Source organism: Notolepis coatsorum, assembly GCF_963971535.1.
Source record: "Notolepis coatsorum genome assembly, chromosome: 8".
NCBI classification, from domain to species: domain Eukaryota; kingdom Metazoa; phylum Chordata; class Actinopteri; order Aulopiformes; family Paralepididae; genus Notolepis; species Notolepis coatsorum.
In genome coordinates this window covers 27,007,753-27,031,307 of record NC_140172.1, presented here as the reverse complement: position 1 = coordinate 27,031,307, position 23,555 = coordinate 27,007,753, and the positions used below count along the sequence as shown (strand labels likewise).

At 46.4% G+C, this 23,555-nt stretch overlaps 3 protein-coding genes across 3 annotated transcripts; all 3 read left to right on the top strand.

The window, feature by feature from the left end:
* Window positions 1–1,021: 1,021 nt before the first annotated feature.
* Window positions 1,022–1,396, top strand: LOC311233369 (polyubiquitin-like; the record flags this gene model as incomplete). Its single annotated transcript, XM_084320345.1, has 1 exon — window positions 1,022–1,396. A coding segment is annotated over one exon (375 nt), but the record flags the coding sequence as incomplete, so codon positions are not given.
* Window positions 1,397–1,477: 81 nt separating this feature from the next.
* Window positions 1,478–2,153, top strand: LOC311233368 (polyubiquitin-like; the record flags this gene model as incomplete). Its single annotated transcript, XM_084320344.1, has 2 exons — window positions 1,478–1,945; window positions 2,106–2,153. The coding sequence occupies 2 exons, from the start codon at window positions 1,478–1,480 to the stop codon at window positions 2,151–2,153; spliced, it is 516 nt and encodes a 171-aa protein (XP_084176470.1).
* Window positions 2,154–2,161: 8 nt separating this feature from the next.
* LOC311233367 (polyubiquitin-like) lies at window positions 2,162–23,202 on the top strand (the record flags this gene model as incomplete). Its single annotated transcript, XM_084320343.1, has 2 exons — window positions 2,162–2,447; window positions 23,183–23,202. The coding sequence occupies 2 exons, from the start codon at window positions 2,162–2,164 to the stop codon at window positions 23,200–23,202; spliced, it is 306 nt and encodes a 101-aa protein (XP_084176469.1).
* Between the last annotated feature and the right edge of the window lie 353 nt (window positions 23,203–23,555).

The following is a 23,555-nucleotide window of genomic DNA, read 5'->3' as shown; positions in this document are numbered from 1 at the left end:
CACTTCCTACTTTGGCATTGAAGTCTCCCATTATGATGTTGATGTCTCTTTCTGGGTATTTCTGAATGATGTCCTGTAGTCTGCTGTAGTATTCTTCTTTTCTCTCTTCATTGCTGTCATTTGTAGGGGCATAGCACTGGATAATGTTCATGTTTATTTTTGCCTTCATAGTTCTAAAGGAAGCTGCAATGATCCTGGGACCATGTGCCTCCCAGCCAATAAGTGCTCTCTGGGCAGTCTTGGACAGCATTAAGGCCACTCCCTGGGTATGGTGTGCATCGTCCTCTTCATGGCCTGAGTACAGTGTCATCTCGCCAGTGGCGAGCCTCTTCTGGCCGGATACGATCCACCTTGATTCACTGATTCTGAGTATGGCAAGATTGTAATTCCTCATCTCGGCAGCCACCTGCGCAGTCTTTCCGGCTTCATACATGGTCCTTACATTCCATGTTCCGATGGTGGTAATGGCCCTGCTTGAGAGAATGGTGGTCGGCAGGGTAGCTTCCGGATGTTTCCGGCTTTCACCACACTGCGTCATACTTCCTACCTGAGGTCCATCCTCTCAGGGCCGGAGATTCTTGGTTTTTCTTTGTTGACGTTTTTGTAGCAATGGGGTTTTTACAGGATGGGGTCGCTGGCCCCAAGCCCAACCTTCCACCATTTCTGGCTTCTGGTGTTTTGGAGTTGGTTTGTTAGTCCCCTCCCCTGACCTATTGTCTTCCAGGTAATGGATTGCAGCCTCATACCACGTGAGGCCAGACAGGTTTCGGGTTGTGTACAAGCTGTCTCGGCACGTCAAGCCCAACCAACTCCCGCTACTGTGTAACGAAAGCTGCGACCAAACAAGCATTTTCGTCCCAGCAGCACAAGACAGCCTAGTACTGCTAGCTGTAAGATAATGCTATTTGAGATTATGACTAGGTTTGCAGTCGGCTTGCCTGAAATGTATGCTTGATTTGTGGATCTATATAACGTGTTGCACTATTTTTTTGGTTTTTGTTTTTACTGTACAGGTGCAGAGATGCAGATCTTCGTGAAGACCCTCACCGGCAAAACCATCACCCTAGAGGTTGAGCCAAGTGACACTATTGAGAATGTCAAGGCCAAGATCCAAGACAAGGAAGGCATTCCCCCAGACCAGCAGAGGCTGATCTTTGCCGGCAAGCAGCTGGAAGACGGACGCACCTTGTCCGACTACAACATCCAGAAAGAATCCACTCTCCACCTTGTCCTGCGTCTGAGGGGAGGCATGCAGATCTTTGTGAAGACCCTTACCGGCAAAACCATCACCCTAGAGGTTGAGCCAAGTGACACTATTGAGAATGTCAAGGCCAAGATCCAGGACAAAGAAGGCATTCCCCCAGACCAGCTGAGGCTGCTCTTTGCCGGCAAGCAGCTGGAAGATGGCCGCACCTTGTCCGACTACAACACCCAGAAAGAATCTACTCTCCACCTTGTCCCGCGTCTGATGGGAGGCATGCAGATCTTTGTGAAAACCCTTACCGGCAAAACCATCACCCTAGAGGTTGAGCCAAGTGACACTATTGAGAATGTTAAGGCCAAAATCCAGGACAAAGAAGGCATTCCCCCAGACCAGCAGAGGCTGATCTTTGCCGGCAAGCAGCTGGAAGACGGACGCACCTTGTCCGACTACAACATCCAGAAAGAATCCACTCTCCACCTTGTCCTGCGTCTCAGGGGAGGCATGCAGATCTTCGTGAAAACCCTTACCGGCAAAACCATCACCCTAGAGGTTGAGCCAAGTGACGCTATTGAGAATGTCAAGGCCAAGATCCAGGACAAAGAAGGAATTCCCCCAGACCAGCAGAGGCTGATCTTTGCCGGCAAGCAGCTGGAAGACAGACGCACCTTATCTGACTACAACATCCAGAAAGAATCCACTCTCCACCTTGTCCTACGTCTGAGGGGAGGCATGCAGATCTTCGTGAAAACCCTTACCGGCAAAACCATCACCCTAGAGGTTGAGCCAAGTGACACTATTGAGAATGTCAAGGCCAAGATCCAGGACAAAGAAGGCATTCCCCCAGACCAGCTGAGGCTGCTCTTTGCCGGCAAGCAGCTGGAAGATGGCCGCACCTTGTCAGACTACAACACCCAGAAAGAATCTACTCTCCACCTTGTCCCGCGTCTGATGGGAGGCATGCAGATCTTTGTGAAAACCCTTACCGGCAAAACCATCACCCTAGAGGTTGAGCCAAGTGACACTATTGAGAATGTCAAGGCCAAAATCCAGGACAAAGAAGGCATTCCCCCAGACCAGCAGAGGCTGATCTTTGCCGGCAAGCAGCTGGAAGACGGACGCACCTTGTCCGACTACAACATTCAGAAAGAATCCACTCTCCACCTTGTCCTGCGTCTCAGGGGAGGCATGCAGATCTTCGTGAAAACCCTTACCGGCAAAACCATCACCCTAGAGGTTGAGCCAAGTGACACTATTGAGAATGTCAAGGCCAAGCTCCAGGACAAAGAAGGAATTCCCCCAGACCAGCAGAGGCTGATCTTTGCCGGCAAGCAGCTGGAAGACGGACGCACCTTGTCTGACTACAACATCCAGAAAGAATCCACTCTCCACCTTGTCCTGCGTCTGAGGGGAGGCATGCAGATCTTCGTGAAAACCCTTACCGGCAAAACCATCACCCTAGAGGTTGAGCCAAGTGACACTATTGAGAATGTCAAGGCCACGATCCAGGACAAAGAAGGCATTCCCCCAGACCAGCTGAGGCTGATCTTTGCCGGCAAGCAGCTGGAAGATGGCCGCACCTTGTCCGACTACAACATCCAGAAAGAATCCACTCTCCACCTTGTCCTGCGTCTCAGGCAGGCGCGAAAATCCCACGGGGGGACAGGGGAGACATGTCCCCCCCATCCTGAGAAAAATATGATATGTCCCCCCCAATATATCACTGTAAACATCCTACTACAAGATCCAGAAAGAATCCACTCTCCACCTTGTCCTGCGTCACAGGCAGGCGCGGAAATCCCACGGGGGGACAGAGGGGACATGTCCCCCCCATCCTGAGAAAAATATATGTCCCCCCCAATATATCACTGTAAACATCCGACTACAACATCCAGAAAGAATCCACTCTCCACCTTGTCCTGCGTCTTCTGAGGGGAGGGTAGTAAAGTGTAAACATGAAAAAAAGATCTACACACTAAGGGTCCCATTGCAGTATATTTATTGGCACCAACCTGAGTAATAACTTGTTTTTCAATGGGGCAGTAAATTATTCCATTTTCTTGACTACTGTCCTTGTTTTTACAATGATTGTTAATATGCTTATGAATATTCCAGATACTAGCCAATATCCAGTTACAGTCTTGGATAGGATATGGTGGTGTTTATATGCATGTTAATCTCCTGATTACCAATTTGCCCGTATACATGAGTAAAATATCAGCAGTATTACCGTGGTAAGAGATTATTTTTGTTTTTGTTACTGGTCATGACCCAATAAAATAAATTTGAACATTGCATTTAAAATAGTTGGCATTGTTATTAAAATATGGATAATGTATTTACTACTTTTATGAATCTACTAACGGTAGTATGCAACATTTCACATCTGCATCAAGTAAACTGGCAAAATACTGTTTCAGATAGGCAGGAAGTGACATTTCTAATATGGCAGATACAGTGGCGGAAGAGATCTCCAGGTCATAAGACATTTTACTCTGGTGTATTGAATCAACACTGAATACATCTTCTTAAACCATAAAATTAACCAGTGGGGGAGCTCCAGTAGCTCACCACGTACCGCGAGTGCTATTTCAGCGCCGTGGACAACCGTGCTCGTCACGGATCTGGGGCTGAGCGCGTTCAAATCCCGGACGGCAGCCGTGCCTTTCCCAGAGTGTCTTCCCCCCCATCTGAACCCTTTCAGCCTGCTTCTGTCGGTCGAACTTGACCAAGTATGAATGCGATGAAAAAGCGATAAACGCTAAAAGAACCAGCTGACTGGTCAAAGTTAAAAAATAAAAATAAAAAATTAACCAGTGAAGGCTCTTAAATGTGTTGCACTGGCTGTGCTTTCACTTGCAAATGGAGGCCTGGGCCCTCATTTATCAACGTTGCGTACGCACAGATATGTGCGTAACCCGTGCGTACGATCATTTCTAAGCAAAGTGTGACTTATCAATTTGAACGTGAACTTGACTTTGTGCGTATATTTACGCTCAGCTCAGGGCATGCGTACCTGGCGCCCGGCGGTAGAATATGGATACTGCAGACGGACGGCATATGCTCATCAGTTTCATGCATATGTTTCAACGCGGAAATAAGCTTTCGTTCATTAGTTTGACTGACGTGTTCTGTATGACCCCCGTAATTCATTATAGTTAATTGTAAAATAGCAACAGTAGTGTAATTATGGTCGAAACCCTATAAATAGCATTTGGAATAATAGGTCTTTCCTTCTGAATGAATGCAGCATGGTTTATAGCGTTATCGGAATATACGGGGTGCACTGACTGCGCTCCGCGTAACTCAACTCGTTATTATTTTGCCCATAGATTGCAGAGATACGGGAACGTTTTGATTATATTTAAAAGGCTTTGCCATTGTTAAACGAAACAAGTGGAATTTCGAAGCTGTAAGCAGAATACAAGTCATATGAACACCCACAATATAGTGTTCTTCCCCCTTCCTACTGTATAAGAAAGAATTAAAAACGCATTGCAACGAGAACAGAGGTTATTTGTTGAGTTTATGTGTATACAAACCCTTGCAATAAATGTGTCTTAAATTAATCAAAAGCATACATTCTCTGGATACAGGTAGCATATATCGTGTGGGTGATATGACTTGTATTCTGCTTGCAGCTTCGAAATTCCACTTATTTTGTTTTGTGTCAAAGCCTTTTAAATATAAATCAAAACGTTCCTGTATTTCTGCAATCTATGTGCAAAATAATAACGAGTTGAGTTCTAACAAAGAACGTATTACATGCTGGGTAGGCTGATAGAGTAAACTGTAAATTAAATAGCCTATAACATTATAAAGGATAGGCTATGATAGCAGGGTCTTCCCAACCTTTATTCCCCAGAGCCCCACGATTCCTGGGAAACATAGGAATATGATATGATATATTATATATGCACAAGTTACTGTTGCATAATGTAGGCTATGGCTGCTATTATATGTAATTCATATAGGCTACCTAATACCGACAACAAAATAGATTGTATGCCTCTACAAATCATATTATACCCGGTAGCCAATCGAACAAAACTAATAAAGGCATTCATATTCCAGCATGGTTATAATGACACACCAATGCCAAACAGTGGTTAACGGTCTATTAGTATTTTGAGCTGTCCAGGCAGAATTGCAGCAATGGTCTTAGGGAGTCGTTGATATCTGACATCACTGTGTACAAGTCCGCCAGCCTTTTATTTATCCCATAACACGGGTTGTGTCTTCTTGGTTGACAGCGCCTCCGTGAACAATCTCGCTCGTGGAGTTTCTCATAGTTCGCTCGGGTCAGTCCATTATTTCACATCCCATGGGGGGTGTTTCATTACTATATATGGATAATCATGCACGAGCATTGATGGTAAGAACAAATGGTATTTATCAACACGGAGGAGCGCAGGACCTGTGTATGCACGGTTGATAAATCCAGATATTTCTGTGCGTACACACATTCTAAATTCTGTGCTTAAGTACAAAAATAAAACACTTTCTAAGAATTGTTGATAAATGAGGGCCCTGGATTGTAGATCATTATAATCCAGACCACCATTTGCAAGTGAAAGCACAGCCAGGGTCTACTATATACAAATGTATGGGACTCATATAATTAGTTACTCTTGGTAAAGAGCATTTTGCATACAATATTATACATTATTTTCATTAACCATGGTATTGTATGCAAAATGTTGTCTTTCCCGAGAGTAACCAAATGTCCAATACATTTGTATAAAGTAGACCCAACATTTGAAGCCTTACAATAAACCATACAAGACTAGATTTTTTTTGTGTGTGAACATGCTGTTGTAATTTAATCTAGAGTGTGAATGTTTTATGTCTTGGAAGTACACAACCTCTACAGTCTAAATCTGAATAAACGAACGTATTTAGATAAGGTTATTTGGCAATATCACTAATATGAAAACAAGATTCTTCATCTGAATTTTTAACGTACGGTTATGTATATAACCATAGTTATATGAGTATAGTGACGCTCAGCGTCATAGTGCAAATACTCCACCTCAGTACTTGCGCACTGAATAAAAACTCACAATGTACCTTTACATACCAACATCTGTCTGACCACACCCCCATCCGCTACCTACATAAGCAGGGGTGTGGCCATGCCCTCATCTCCTTCCCAATCTTTCACCACAAGGCAAGATCAAGGGGTGCTCAGGGGAGTCCTGACGCTGAGCGTCACTATACTCATATACAGGGGTGTAGCTGGGGGGGGGTAGCTTAGGATGATTCCAAGGGCCCAGCACTGGGGGGGGGGGGCCAACATTTTTTTATTTTAATTTTTTTTACTAGACATCACTCAGGTGTATGATTGATGCTATCATTGATACTAATTTTGTTTCTGAAGTTGTGTGTGTGTGTGTGTGTGTGTGTGTGTGTGTGTGTGTGTGTGTGTGTGTGTGTGTGTGTGTGTGTGTGTGTGTGTGTGTGTGTGTGTGTGTGTGAGAGATATATAGAGAGAGGGGGGGGTGAGAGAGATGAGGAAGGGCAAGAGAGAAAGAGAGCTGGGAGAGTGTGTGAGAGAGAGGGGGGGGGGGTGATTACTCAGCCCTTGTGTGGGTGAATGTAACAAGTTCCTAACGTTTTCTTTCCCCTATTATTTCATGCACACTTTATTCATTGTTTTAAATTATTATTTTCTTTTAAGTTATTTTGTGCATCACTCTGTTTTGAATTTGATGCAAATTTGCAATGCATGAGGGTCATCCTTTTGTGTTAAATGGCTGCATAAAGCAAGCATTTGTTGACTCGCATGTTGATAAGAGTATTAAAACTTGGAACTTGAAAAAGATCTGTTTAAGGTAGGAAAAAAAGAGAACAAAAAATGTGATTCAGACTGTCCAGGTCCGCTCCCACCACAGAGCTTGCTTTTTTGACCAGTTTGTTTATTTTCTGTGTGTTGGTGTTGCCCCCCCAGCATACCACAGCGAAGAAGAGGGCACCAGCAACCACAGACTGGTAGAACATCTGCAGCAGTTTGCTGCAGACATTAAAAGACCTGAGCCTTCTCAGGAAGAACAGTCTGCTCTGTCCCTTCCTGTAGGGCCTCGATGTTGTTCGTCCAGTCCAGTTTACTATCACTTGACCCAGGGTTGTTCCCAGCCTAGTGCGACTCAAGGTTCTTTGGTAGACTATTGCATTGGTCCATTCATTGAAGATGAACGCAATGCGACATCCTTTACTAGGCTCACCCACCAACAGTGCAGGTGCTGAACTGCTGATCCGAATGTATAGGTAAAAACCATATTATGCGTTTTCATCAATAAATAAATGGCCAAAAGAAAATTAATTGGGGCCCACTAATACATTCTTCCATGGGGCCCAGAATCTACAGCTACGCCCATGCTCATATAACTATGGTTATATACATAACCGTACGTTATATTATCGTATAGCTCTGCTCAGCGTCATAGTGCAACACAGGAGCTGAGCAGAGCTGAGCTCGACAAATGTACCCCGCTGAGGCCCCCCACAACCATCAGAACCGAGGAGGACCCGAGCCCCCCCGACCCTCCCTATTGGAGGACGGAAGGGAGACGGATCCGACTGCGCGAATAGGAGCTTGAGCAACTCAACGCACAGGGTGAGCAGACCGTGGGGCGTACCCACGACTACACAAACGCACAACCCGCATGCCACTAGGGAACGAATGGAAAAAGGAACAAACCCCTGTTACCACCCCTAAAATCACGGGGTCAAGAGCAAAGCCCAACCCCGTGGCAAGGCCGTAGCAGCGGAGCGTGAAGGAGGACCCAGACCCAGAAGGGACAGGACCCCCCCGGAAAAAGGGGGGCCTGGAGAGGCCAATGACGCCACAGCATCGAGACCTCACCAGGCGGTCACTAGTGACACCGCACCCCACATCGCCAGCGTATTCGGACAGGGCCCATCCAAGAGCAGGCCCTTCCCCCCAATAGCACGCCGCCTGACTCACTGACCCTGGTATACTCAGGCAGTCACCCATCCAAGCACAACCCAGGCCTGAACCTATACCGCCTCCAAAATTGAACAAGATCGGGCGTGTTCAGGGTGGCATGGCTGTAAACTCGAAGCACTCAAGAGGCTACACCTACAGCAGGAGCAGGCAGCGCACTGGGGAGACGACCTCTAGAAGAGGTCGATCCCTCAATCCAGGCAACAGGCACTCGACATGAGCCTGGAGCACTGCAGACTAGACAGGCGCCAAAGGGGTCAGCTGAAACAGCACCCCGGCGGAAGGAGCATATGCTGGCATTGTTGTGCACCATGTCACAGCCTCCACAAAAAAAACCCGACTCTCTAGAGGGGTCGAGGCAGAGAAGGCTGACACGATTGGCAGACGTCATGAAACGTGCGGGGGCACACTCAAACGGACTAACCCGGGAGTTGACTCCGCTCCAACACACCAGGGAACCAACCACCCCCTTGGTTCAAACATGAGGTGGTTGTTCCTATAACCCCTCAAGAAAAAACTCCAAAACACACCTGCAGGAATACACTGGCTATACCGCAGTACAAGTGTTTCAGTTTTCAAAAAGGGGTTATCCCAGGCCTACGGGTCGACGAAAACAATTTTGAACCGGGCCCGGCGGACCGGGACGTACACAGGGATGCCAGAGGAGTTCCATAAGAACCACCTCAACAGCCCCCTCCCAGCCATGCTTAAGGAGGAGAAGAGAGGGGCGAAAAGAATGGAGAAGGACCACAACCACGAACATCTCCATAACGTCAAACCCTGCAACACCCTGGCCGACGCGGCATTTTTCCCCCCGAAAAAAGCACAAGTCCCTCAGGGTACCAGAACAGCAGATCTGCGTCCCCGGCGGACAACGGGTTAACTGACCTGGACCGGCGCGACCAGAATCAGTCCTGTGCCCTAATCACGCCGACATCCCCAACACTAGGAAGGGGGTAAATACGCGTGTCGATCCAAAACATTATAGAGGGCGCCACCCAGACGATCCCTTTCGTACCACGCTCAGTGGCCCACCCTGAGGGTGTGAGACCCCTCTACCTATGCTTTTATCTATTCCGTTAACATCCCCCAGATATGAACGAGAATTCGTCGAGACAAACCTAGTAAACTGGCGCTCGGAAGAGACAAACTCCATCCCAGTTGCCCCATAAAAACGCAGTTTTAATGATGAGCAACCAAGGCGCGTAAGCCCATGCGTGATTCCTATCAGAAGCACCCAGGGCCAGCACTATGTACAAGTCAAGACCCAAAACACATCAATGGATAGTCTAACAAGACACCAGATACCGTTCCTCCAGGCCGCCTGGGAGAACGACAAGAAGCCGTTTTTTTCACAGAAAAAAATACGGACATGGGTCCCATACGACGCGGCTGAGGGAAAACAACACCCCGTCAACCTGCTCCATAAAAGAGGGGACGGAGAGCGACGTACCCCATGACGGGGGGAAAAAAACCATGACTCAACAGACCATTACCGGCGAGGAGTCAGGGAACTCCCTAAGCAATACCCCGTCAACCTGCTCCATAAAGGAGAGGACGGGGACCCCCAGAGAGACTTCCCACGTGAGCAATAGATTGAAAAGACATATTGCAACATTGAGCTATGTAACAAGTGGATTAGGACTCTCCGAGGAGGAGGCTCTGAAACTCTGAGGAGGCTCCCTCACTGAGAGGGAGACTCTGAACTCACCGAGGAGGATCTGAACTCCCTGTGGAGAAGACTCTGAAACACCCTGAGGAGGAGGCTCTGACCCAATACACACACTACCAGTAGGGAGCAGAGCAGAAGAACAATGTCTTTACTGCGTTGCATCACCCACCAAGCTCAATATACATACAACAGAGCAGAACTTCTTTTTAAGTTCTACTCACCTTGACAATTCGAGGAGGAGGCTCTGAAACTCTGAGGAGGCTCCCTCACTGGGAGGGAGGGTCTGAACTCACAGGAGGCTCTGAAACTCCCTGAGGAAGAGGCTCTGAACTCCCTGAGGAGGAGGCTCTGAAACTCCCTGTAACAGAGATCCATAACATGGAGCCTGAATAACCCACGGAAGTCTTACAAATAGAAACGCGCCCAGTGACGTACTCTATGGCGGGGGAATTTCCGTGGTCCAGCGCCAAATATGGCGTGGGACCAGGAAACCCCCCCCCCCCTACCCTGTAACGTGCTGATCCAGCAACGTGACAGGAAGCCCGAAGGACAGGGGGTTTTAACCCCTGACCAATCAGAAAAAGGGGAGGAAGGTTTACCAGTTCACCCCTTTATGACCCCTCACCCCTGATATGATGTAATGACAAAGTAGAGCTATGACACCAGTCATAGCATGCTACATGAAGCGTTTAACAGCTTCACATAGACTCATGTGCAAAACCTGCCATCTGAATTTTACAAAGAAAAACAGGGACCCAGAGAGGGCCCCTTTAAGAGCCCCGGTACCAGAGCTTACACATGTGACTTCGGTAGGCCAACACCTAACCCAGTTGTGGATCTTAACGACACACACAACCCTCCATCACAACAAAAAAGGCAAAAGTACACTCTAACTACCGTAAGAGGAACGCCGTTTTTCATAACGAGAGAAGACACACGCCTCGATTATGTATTGGCCACAGGCCTTGCTAAGTCCACATGATAGTTTCAAGTTTCAAGTTTCTTTAATAGTTGTCATACAGAAGTACAGAATACTTTCATACAAAATGCTTCTTACTGTTACGCTCCAGAGACTGTGCTAGCGACCAAAACAATCTTTTCCCTAGGAAAAAATCGTTTTCTCAAGCAGGAGCACAACCCCAGCAGAAGCTGAGGGATTACACTGTATCCCCACAAACATAGTGAAACAATATATTGTAAACAAAACATGTTTGAGAGGAGGGGGGAAAGCCCCAGGGAAACCGGGGGGAAATCACCCCTCCCCACCTTACCCTTGATACGACCAGGTTGAACAGGTACTGCCCTGTTAATATGTGAACACGCTACCTGTTTTGTTTATTGTCATCACAGGCTGAGAGAAGGACTCACCCCTCGATCACATGTCACTAAGCATAGCTTTGCAGGGTTAGTAACCCAACTAGTTGTGAGCTCAACCACGTTATCTAACGTTTACATGAACACACAAGTTCTCATCACAACCAAACCAGTACATTTTTACTCACGTAAAAAACAACAGCGATTTTCTAGGTAGAGAGAAGCTATACCAGCGACAAGACAATTCACACACAACACATGTCGTATCCCCAATGTAGTGCAGCAACATACGTTTTTGGAAAACATCGTTATTACAAAACATTTAGAAGGGAAGGAAGGAAGAGGCGTTAAGCGTCCAGAAGGAGCTATACCACGAGCGCAGGCTGAGAGGACTGCAACCACTGGTCTCTCCATGTTGACGAAAGTCCTCGCTGCCGGGGCAACACGGTGTAGGGCCGACTAACATCCTCTGTCAAAGATGACGTCGTAGTCAGAGTGTTATGGCCTGTTATCCTCACGGCTAATGTTCAACGGTGTAGCATAAGCTAACAGCCAACTCAGGCTGGCTGGTAGCAACAAGCTAATGCTCCTGGCCTAGTGAACATAACGAGCTAGCGCCGCAGCTAACAGCTAACTGGCTAACAGTTAGCTCACCCAGCTAGCACGCAAGCTAAGCAGCTATCACCGAAACTGCACACGAGAACACAATAAGCCAACACCTCAGACAGCCGCCGTCTGACTCACCTCATCCTAAGAGAGAAGAGAAAAAAGAAATCAACAGTTTCATACAGCGGTGTCGGCACAAATCCTTTATAGGCTGCAGCCGACTTGAGCGTGGTGTTTCCGATAAAGAAGCACCAAACACACTTTTCCTTGTGAGGGTTACTTTCAACTTGAAAGATGGGGCCTTCACATGACAGAGAAGAATCCGCTCGTCCAAAAGATCCCGGGTTTAAACCATAGACCTTGGTCACGGCCCACTAGATTGACTTTCGTGGGCTTCAAACAAGGACCCTCCCTCTGCCGTCTAAAAAGCAGAAAAAAGGATACTAGTCTGGGGCCGGCCTTCGTAAATTGTGCAGCTAACCCCCCATAGCAACACAACTGGCACTCGCATAGCAAAAAACATCACTCACCCAGAGGCAGCCAGCTTCTCACAACAGCCGATGCCTACTGCACAGTCCAGCTGCAGACCCGAAGGTAATACCTGTCCAGCTGCAGCTTGGAGGACTGCAGGTGGGGATTAGACCAGCGACGCGAGCCCCTAATACGAAAAAACCGGTGGAGGTCAGAATGATCATCATCTTCCAGACACCCCAGTGACGAAGACATTATCGCCGTATTTTCTCGAAAATAGTGAGAGAGAAAACAAAGATATAATGTCAACGTATCTCCTCGCTCTTCTGTTCTCCTTTCTTCAGATTAAACAACCTAGCTCAAGTGTTTGGTATACAGGCACTTCCTTGTGGTGAAAGTGAAGAAGGAGATGAGGGCATGGCCACACCCCTGCTTATGTAGGTAGCGGATGGGGGTGTGGTCAGACAGATGTTGGTATGTAAAGGTACATTGTGAGTTTTTATTCAGTGCGCAAGTACTGAGGTGGAGTATTTGCACTATGACGCTGAGCAGAGCTATACGATAATATAACTTGGAAGCTGAAAGGATAACCTCTCCAAAATATTACAATTGGTTGTCATTGCTACCTATGCAATACTCGTAAGTGTCTTCTAGGCTCACATTTGGTTCATAGTGCCTCAAAATTTTTTCGTTTTGGGTATGTATAGTAAATGTGTGTAAAGAGTATTAACAAATTAATTCAGCAAGATAAATACGATAAATGTAGATTCAATTGTGTTGTACTTTGGAATATACAGTACTATTTTAAAGGCGGATGGATACCACCAAATGACGTATTTGGTCTTGTATAAATACTGTATCCATCGCAATATCAGGCATATTTTCCGAGAAGAAAGAAGACATAAACCTGTGGGGAAAAAAACTCAAAACAAAAAAATGGCATAGCGCAAAATTGGGATATGTTTAAATTGAGAATTCAACTTCCTTACACAAGCAGAAGATGATAGATGCATTGGCCACGGCCATAACAGACATTCCTCTGAAGCCTGCTTTATTTATGGGTGCAGATAGTTGCAGACCTATTTCTGGTGGTTCGCAGATGGCAACATTATAATATCTACTATAATTTAATGAGCTGGCGTCCCAGGGTGAGATTTATTTTAATTGGGTTCCACGCTAAAAACGTTAATGATTAACTTAAAAAACAAAGAAACTTCTCTCTAGGCTTTCCCTGTGACGTTTCTCAGGAGATGGACACTTTCTTAAAGGTCAACGGAGTTAAACACATTAGATCTGCACCCTACCACCCAGCAACTAATGGGTTAGCTGAGAGATTTGTGCAGACTCTGAAACACAGCCTAAAGGCATCACAGGGGCAAGGTAGTCTCCACCAACGCCTTCACGGTTTCCTCTTAACCTACCGGAACACCGCACACGCAACCACCAAGGTATCCCCAGCAGAACTGCTCCTTAAGAGACCGCTGCGCACCAACCTGGATCTTCTCAGACCACCAGAGGAAGCAGAAATTGTGTGGCATGAACAGGATAAGCAAGTAAGAAGAAGAGCATTGAGAGCCAAGACCAGGGCATTCAGTGCTGGTGACCACGTACTGGCACAGAACTACCATCGTGGACCAAAGTGGGTGCCCGCCACTGTAGTCCGACAGACAGGACCGCTGTCCTATACAGTACAGACAGACAGCGATCTGGTGTGGAAACGGCACACAGAGCAGTTATTGGGGAGTGTAGAGACCCCTAGGGAACCCCAATCCACTGCTGGAATTACAGAGCTGTTTTTGAATGACACTCCAACTATGCAGCCGGTGTCAATTGACTTACCTTCCCTGGAAGAGCCTACAGTGGCCCCACCCACCCAGGAGGGTGATGATGACGCCGACACCCCGGCATCAAAGTCCATGCCACCGACGCCACAAATGGACAGTGGTGACCGCCGATATCCAAGTCGGGAACGGCGGCCACCCATTCGTTTGGATCTATAGACTTACCTAAAAGAAAATATGTAAAGAAAATTTAAAAAAAATGTCTGTGTCCAAAATGAGAAAGGGGGAGAGTGGACTGTTAGATTTTTGGAATGTTGTTGACCTGGCAAATGAAAAAGATAAAAAAAAATATATTATTATGATGTTTTTAAATATGTAACTCACAAAACATTCCATGGCCCCAAAATCATGTGGGGACCCCCCCTGGGGGTCCTGACCGACTCACAGGTTGAGAACCACTGCTCTAGGTGATCTTTTCCCTCTTAGTGTATGTATTATTTATGTTCGTTTGTTTTTTCTTTTCTCCACCCCCATAATATTGTTCATTTTCTGCCTACAGTGAAACATGATAGCAGCTATCTGTTAGTTAAATCTGTTGACAAAAAGTGCACTGACTTGTGTGCTGTTTGGGAACAGTTGACAATGTTTATGTAAAGCTTTTCATCAGCTTACCTGAATATGTGTTCTCAAGTTAGTGCTGGGCGTGTGGGAAGTTGAGAGAAGCTTCGTTTTTGGCTGACACAATAAACACCTAAACACATATGTTTTAGGCGTTTTTTCAGTCAAACTCATAAATGTTTCCAGATAGGGCCATGGAGAGGCATTGTTGTTATTGACATCATCTTCATCAATGCCATCAGCCCTGGAAACATCGAATCCTTCTGCCATTTCGTGCGGACTGGTTAATTCATTCATTCATGGTCTGTGTTTTGATTTTTTTACTTCCTGATTTGCGGAGCTGGAGTGGCATGTCCCGCCGTATCCTGCCTCTGATTGGCCTACCCGTAATGTTTTGGCCTAACCTTACCCAATCGTGAGTCGTCATACTCATATCTAAATCGACCAACCAATCATAGTGGGTTTTCTCCGGGGATATATATATATATTTTTTAGTCTGTTTCTCTGGATAGTAGCGTGTAGCGTTTTGCAGACGCTACGTCACTACTTGATTCTAAAAATAGCTGCACTACAGAGAACGCTACTTGGTTCAAAAGTAGCGACGCTACCATCACGCTACTGAGAAATGTAGTTAAGCTATGTAGCGTCGCTACTTGTAGCTAGCTACTGCCCATCACTGCATAATAGCACATTCTAGAACATTTGTGATGGCACAGTTTGATGTCATAATCATACATTCTAGAATATTAAATGTCACAGTATGATGTCATAATCAAACATTCTAGAACATTTGTGTTCTATATATATTCAACTATTCTCTCAGAAGATCTCATTGTGCATCTTGAAACAGTACTGAACAGATAGACTAAATAACATAGATTGAAGCCTGCATTTCTCAACCAAGGTGCCTTGCCGACCGTTTTGCTGTGGAAACGTGAGTGTCCACAACGGCTATCTAGCTGTGCTACTTGAATACTGAATGTTAATATTGAATCAGACAATATTGAATACTGAATGTTAATATCAGACCATATTGAATACTGAATGTTAATTCAAGTTGACATCATTTGACAGTTGACAGGGGGCTGGAAAGTTGATCTAAAGGGGACATGCATTATAAATGCCTTTTTTCTGTGTTTCACAAATTCAGCCTGAGACGTTCAGAGTCACTCCGGCTCGCGCGCACACACGCACACACACTATTGTCACCTGTGTGTCGTTGCGCTCTGGGTAGTGTATCTGTAGTAGAGCGCTGTGTAGGCTACATCATCTGGATGGACTGTTTCTGTGCGAGCAACAGAGCATGTGAGCGGCGGGGCGTGAGAGCGGAGCGGGCGGTTTTGACGTGAGCGACGGAGTGGGTTTTAAAATGGGTCGGCGCGACTTCCGGAGTGAGAGTTCTCCTCCGCTCCAATCCGCTCCGGGCCGCTCAGAAACTGATGTAATATACATGTAGTACAATGCCAAAGCAACAGGTGGCGATGTACAAACATGAAGGACATTTTCAACCAATGAGAAGGGTGAACCGTCACTCACATCCTGCTAAGACAAAAGTATAATCCGCCATTGTTGTTGTTGTTAGCTTACATGCAGGGCCGCTTCAGGGGGTGTGCGAGCAGTGCGGTCGCACAGGGCCTCGCGGGAAGGGGGGTCTCGCACAAAAAAAAATAAAAAAAAATAAAAATAAAATATTTTTTATTTATTATTTTTTTTATTTTATTTTTTTTATTTTTTATTTTTTTTTGCGAGGCCCCCCTTCCCGCGAGGCCCTTTTTCATCACAGACCTAAAATCTAGTTTTGCTTATATGCTTATATATTTCACATTAGACACGTTTGTAGAATGTGTCTGACTTGTTCCTGGGTCTGCAGACATCACTATTGGAGCTCTGGGGCTCTGCAGCAGACATACTATTGGTTTCAACGAAGGGAGTGGTTACATCATGTGTAGTACGCCGGCGTGCGTCAGCTGCGTTTGACTATTTCGCGCGTGCAGCTTTTGACTATTATGCTTAGTTATGCCAGCCAAGACGAAGAGGTCGGTCATTATCAGTCGGTCGGTCACCAAGGAACGTTGACGAAAGGCCTCTCGCTGGCGGGACAAATGGCCAGAGCCTTGTCATGGTGCAGTTGGGATATAGCCATGATGATGTCGGCTAGTAGCTAGCTTAGCTAAAGGCTAACTAGCGTTAGCTAACCTAGAGACAGCGCATGCAGCCAAGATGAAGAGGATGGTCGTTTGGCAGATGAACTTCGTCAACTCCACGCGGTTGTCTCCATCCTCTTGGACGTTTGGTGAGTTTTTAACCTATTCTATTAACTCTATTCTATTCCCGCCGTAGATATCTCTCTCTCTCTTTCTCTCTCTGGAGCCAAACTGGCCGACTAGCTGTTGTAGTACTACTAGTAGCTAACGGTGTGTGGCCTGGTGTCAGCACCTGTATTGCTTTTCTCACATTGTACAGTTTTTCAGTGGTAGCCGCATAGCTTGCTTCTGCGTTAGCTAATGGTTAGCGATAGCCGGGTTGAGCTAACTGTTAGCCAGTTAGCTGTTTAGCTACGACGTTAGCTGCCGGCTGCGCTCGGCTGGGAACGTTCGTTTGATGCTATCAGTTAGCCTAGAGTTAGCTGTTAGCTTGTGCTACGACCATTGACATTAGCCGTGAGAATAGCAGGGGGTTCTGGCACTCTGACTACAACATCATCTTTGACAGAAGATGTAGTCGGGCCTGCACCATGACAAGGCTCTGGCCATAGCTTATTTTTGTCCCGCCAGCGAGAGGCCTTTCGTCAACATGGAGACCTGTGTTGCGGCCTTTCGCCCTGCGTTCCTTGGTGCAGGTAAGATTAATGAAAATGTCATGACATTACCCCACTCTTCCTTCCTTCCCCTCCCGAATGTTTTGTTAATAACGATGTTATTTTCCAGGCAAAACACATGTTACTTCACAACATTTGGAGATACGACATGTGCTGTGTGTGAATTCATTGTCTTGGTCGTTTGTGTAGCTTGGGTAGCGTTGGGCCGTTGGCCAAAGCTGTGTGTGGCCTGGTGTCAGTAGCCTACCTGGCTAGCCTTTAGCTGATGTCGGCCATTGGCTCCTTGCTGCTTTGTTTTCTCTGGTATAGACCCTCTTCTCTTTGGATTTAAGTGTTGATCTTTGTCCTTTTGGATCTATGTATATTCATGTTGCCTTTGTGAAGTTATCTTTTCCTTCTGTTTTGTTCTTTCATTAAAAGTTGAATATCCTTTAGGGGGTCATCTTTGCTTATCTCTCTCATACATGCTCTCTCTCTAACACACACACACGACAAACACACATGCTCTCTCTCTCTCTCTCTCTCTTTCTAACACACACAGTCTGCCTATGGCGGCCTTTCTCGATGGCTAGGCTGTGCTCGCTGAGTCTGTACCTAGTCAAGGATCTTCAGTCACAGTGCTCAGGTATTCTGCCACTGTGTACTCTCTGTTTAGGGCCAAATAGCATTTCAATTTCTTTCCAATGTGTCTCTCTCTCTGTACACTGTATATTGACTGTAGAACGGGAGCTCTCTCTCGATCTCTCTCTTGCTATATGTTGACTGTATCATGCCCAGCCTCGGGCAGCGCTATTATTTTTTTTTACCTTTTGGGGGGGGGGGGGGGGGGGGGGGGGGGGGCTCGCGTTTAAATCTTGCACAGGGCCTCGCATTTCTCCCAGGCGGCCCTGCTTACATGCTAACGTGAATGGCATCGACCATAGCATTGTGGCTAGGCTAGCTACCATGGCTTAGTAGAGCTAGTTGAATGGATAAAGGGTTGAATAAAAATTGTTAAGGGGCCCAGGGGGTGTAGACTGTTGTAGTTTGGTCAAATCAAGCTAATTGACATCATGCTCCAAAAAAAGAAAAAAAAATGCTGAGCGAGCTGTGGAGCGTGGAGCGCTTTATTCGTAAATGAAGGTGAGCGGTCACGAGCGCTGAGCGGCGTGGCGGTGGGATCAACATGAGCGATTAGCGGAGCGGAACAAGCCGTCTAGAGCGAAGAGCGGATTTCTCGGCCGCGCCGCTCCGCTCACATGCTCTGGCGAGCAAGCATGCATACTATGGAATTTAATCCTGCCGGCGCCACTGCCGCCCCACACCGGCCCATACTTACTGGGCCACATACCGGCCCACATTACTGGCCCACACACCGGCCCACATTAGTGGCCCACACACCGACTCACACACTGGCCCACACACCAGCCCACACACCGGCCCACATTAGTGGCCCACACACCGACTCACACACTGGCCCACACACCGACTCACACACCGGCCCACACACCGGCCCACATTAGTGGCCCACACACCGACTCACACACTGGCCCACACACTGGCCCACACACCGGCCCACACACCGACTCACACACTGGCCCACACACTGGGCCGGTGTGTGGGCCGGTGTGTGGACCAGTGTGTGAGGGTGTGTGGGCCACTACATACCGGCCCACATTAGTGGCCCACACACCGACTCACACACTGGCCCACACACCGGCCCACATTAGTGGCCCACACACCGACTCACACTGGCCCACACCGGCCCGCCGTACAGACCATGTAGCCTGGGAGATGACTGAAATCACTGCAAGAGCTAGTAGGCTATTTTTAAGCATCTTTCTGTGTCAATTTTCACTTTTACATCTAACTTTTTCAGCCCTACCCTACCAAAGTGGGCCGATCGGAGTGGACTAAATGCCCCCCCCCCCCCCCCATCAAACATTTTTTTAAATAAATAAATAAAACTACTTTAATTTTTTTTTGGACCAGCCCACTTTACTTCCGGCCCATCGGGATTCGACCCGAACGTCCTGATGGCCAGTCCGGGCCTGCAGTATGATGTCATAATCAAACATTCTAGAACAAAATGTTGTGTATATACTGTATTCAACAATTCTCTCAGGGAGACAAGTGGGGTTTTAAAATCTCCGCCTCTAAGTCTAATTATATGATTTTTGGTTTTAAAAAGAGGGTGCCTAGGGGTGGGCTGGTTATGTATGGGTCTCCCTTAGAGAGAGTGAAGGTGTTTACATTTTTGGGAGTTTGGTTCGATGAAAGAATGAATTGGGCTGTTCATATAGAGAAAACCCTGGCAAAGTGTGAAAGAATAGTGAATGTGAGAAGCTTGGCTGGGCGTGGGTGGGGAGCGGATAGAGAGACCATGTGCATGATATATCAGGCGATGATCAGGTCAGCAATTGACTATGGCTGTTTTGTGTACGGCTCTGTGGCCAAGTCTAATTTACGAAAGCTGGATGTGCTTCAGTGCAAGGCTCTGAGAATCTGTTCTGGAGCTTTTAAGACCACCCCAGTTCCAGCACTATTGGTGGAAATGGGGGAGTTGCCCTTAAACCTGAGGAGAGTAAAGTTAGGGCTACAGTACTGGACAAAATTGAGTGGGACTAGTCTGTCCTTCCCAGCTAGGTGTGTACTTTCAGGAGATGGGGATAAGTATAAGCCTTTTTTGTCCAGTATTGATCAGTGGGCCAGGAAGTTGAGATTGCATCAGGTGGGGGTTGCGGAGCACACTCGTTGGCTGCCAGTGCCATTTTGGCTAGTTCCTGATCGAGTCATTGAATTTACGTTCTTGATGGAGGATGATAAGGGCGAGATTGTAGGAGAAATAGAGAGGTTCCTTTTGGCCTCAGGGTCTCTGGAGGTTTTCACTGATGGCTCTGTGGATCCTGAAAGTGGGAGGGCAGGCTTTGCGTGGTGTGTGCCTCGGTTAGGGATCGGTAAGGGACAGAGAATATCTGATGGCAGCTCTGTATTTGTGACAGAGTTGCTTGCCATTCTCTGGGCATGTGGTGGGTGGAGGAAGTGGGACCAAGCCAGGTGATTATATGTTCTGACTCGGCTGCTGCACTGATGGCTCTGAGTGCAGGTGGGTCTAAAGCTCGCCCTGATCTCATTCAGGAAATAATGTTGGTTTTATATAGGATTGCGAAGGCAGGCTGGTCAGTGGAGTTTTGTTGGGTTCCGGGGCATGCTGGGATTGCGGGAAATGAGATGGCTGATTCCCTTGCCAAACAGAGCCTGGGAAGGGAGGAAGAGATAGGCATTTCAATGGGAAGAGTAGAACTCAGAGAGAAGATAAAGAAAGGAGTTGAGGCTGAGTGGCAGGCTGAGTGGGAAAAGGAGACCAAGGGAAGGCACTATTTCTCTCTGCAGCCTCGGGTCAAAATCAAGGTGGATGGATATGGGTCTATAGTGATAGGGTGAAGATGTGTAGATTGAGGCTGGGACACTGTGGGTTGAACAGTACCTTGTGCATTGTGGGAAAACATCCAGATGGGCGGTGTGAATGTGGAGAGACTGAAACTGTCGGTCATGTTTTCCTAGAATGAGAAAGGTATAGGAAAGAGAGGGAAATCTTTTATAAAAGTCTGGTAGAGTTGGGAGTCTCTCCCTTCTCTCTTAAATCTTTCTTTGGCATGGATAATGAGAACCACCAGCTGATCACAGAGTCAGTGCTGACATTTCTGCACGCGTCAGAGTTATATCAGAGGATATAGCGTTATTGTATTTATTAGTATTGGACAGGCAAGAGGAGCAGAGAAGAAGGAGATAGAGTCGATAGTAATGTGTTTTGAAGATGAGGAAGAAGAATAGGGTAAACAATCAAAAGTTGATTTACCAGAGGCCTAACTATGGAAACCAAACCACTAGTGTAGTATAAGAGCTGAGGAGGGCAGTAATACGCCTGCGGGAAATTCAAGAGAAGAAAGAAGAGCCCATCAAAAGAACTGCGGAGGGCAGTAATACGCCACGATGCGTCTACACTGTCTTCTTGAAACAGTACTGAACAGTACTGAACAGATAGACTAAACAACATAGATTGAAGCCTGCATTTCTCAACCAAGGTGCCTTGCCTACCGTTTTGCTGTGGAAAGAGAGGCATATCACCCACACTTTCACAATTACCCCGCGCGGAATTGTCTAGTCTAGAATACTATACACCTTACAAATATTGTATTTGAGTCATTCTCCTCGGCTAATCTTTGCCATCTGTTGGATTTAGCCAGGTATATTTAGTTCTTGGCTCATGATAGTCAAAACCATATCACAACACTGAAATAGATTTATTTAATTATCTTTAATTTATCTTAGAAAATAGAATCAATTATCATGAGCCCCCCCACCCACCTACTGCTAGCTGTAAAATAATGCTATTTGAGATTATGACTATAGGTTTGCAGTGGGCTTGCCTGAAATGTATGCTTGATTTGTGGATCTATATAACGTGTTGCACAAATTTTTTATTTATTTTTTACTGTACAGGTGCAGAGATGCAGATCTTCGTGAAGACCCTCACCGGCAAAACCATCACCTAGAGGTTGAGCCAAGTGACACTATCGAGAATGTCAAGGCCAAGATCCAAGACAAGGAAGGCATTCCCCCAGACCAGCAGAGGCTGATCTTTGCCGGGAAAGCAGCTGGAAGACGGACGCACCTTGTCCGACTACAACATCCAGAAAGAATCCACTCTCCACCTTGTCCTGCGTCTGAGGGGAGGCATGCAGATCTTTGTGAAGACCCTTACCGGCGAAAACATCACCCTAGAGGTTGAGCCAAGTGACACTATTGAGAATGTCAAGGCCAAGATCCAGGACAAAGAAGGAATTCCCCCAGACCAACAGAGGCTGATCTGTGCCGGCAAGCAGCTGGAAGACGGCACCTTGTCCGACTACTACATCCATAAAGAATCCACTCTCTACATTTTACTGCGTCTCAGGTAGGCGCGGAAATCCCACGGGGGGACAGGGGGGACATGTCCAGGGTGCGAACCATGAAACTGAGACATCAGCTCCCCTGAAAACATGATTTGTGAAATTTTGGGGGGTCTCTAAAATACTGACAATAAATGCTATTTTTGCCATGCATTTCTATTTTTCCTCAATTTTCTGTATCGTCATCGTCGTGTATAATGCGTAAAATTACAAAATGTATGATTCATGATTGCTCACTAATTCGCCGTAATAGACTATTCTTCTATTATATTCTTGCATCGGAGCGTGGCGGCGCTGCAGGCACAAATCAAACTTTACCCACATTTTATCAGAAGAAAAAACAAAACATCTGCTTATATTTTAAGGTAAGACGTGCTTTTCCTAATTACAGTAACAATTATCATTATTGCTAATTTATTAATGTTCTATGGTATGTGTAGTGGCCACTTGTCATTCCCTAATATTTTGACAATGCGCCACGATGCACCTTAGATGTTTTTCTACTCGGGTCGGGTAACAAAAGTTGTGGATGTTGACAGAATTGAATGTCCCGGCTGCTGCTGATGTAGTTTGTAAGGTTTATTGTCCAAAAGAAAATAATGATTGAAAACAGAACCGTTTGCGTCTCTCTATTGCTCCGTGGCTTCGGTAGGAAAAATGTTTCTCACAGCAGGTGCATAACGTTGCTCTAATTACAGAGCTTATTATATTAAGAGGTGGTGTGCCCTAGTGTTGCTCTAATTACAGAGCCTATAGTATTATATTAAGACGTGGTACTGTTGCGCTTGTCTTGTGTCTTTTAGTGTTGGATCAGATGGGCTAATCTGAGCATGTGTATTTAAATCTGTGCGTCTTCATCATGCATGCAGACCTGTGTGGACTATGTGTGGTTCTGTAACGTTACTCGTTACTATAGCAAGCGTCACAGTGAAGTCCGCACTGCGCACCGCTGGCCGACCACTGCTAGAAGCCCATCTCCTACTGTGTGTGTGTGTGTCTAGCCAGCCAGTCAGGTAGAACATGGCAGAAAAAAAAACGACATCAGAGCCTATTTCAGTACACCAAAACGCAAAGTAAGAACCCTATATAGTAGCCTAATATCTCAAAAGACTTAGACTACAGAGGTTGAAAAATGTTCATACGAAAGAGGTGAAATGCTCAAATCATTTGATAATG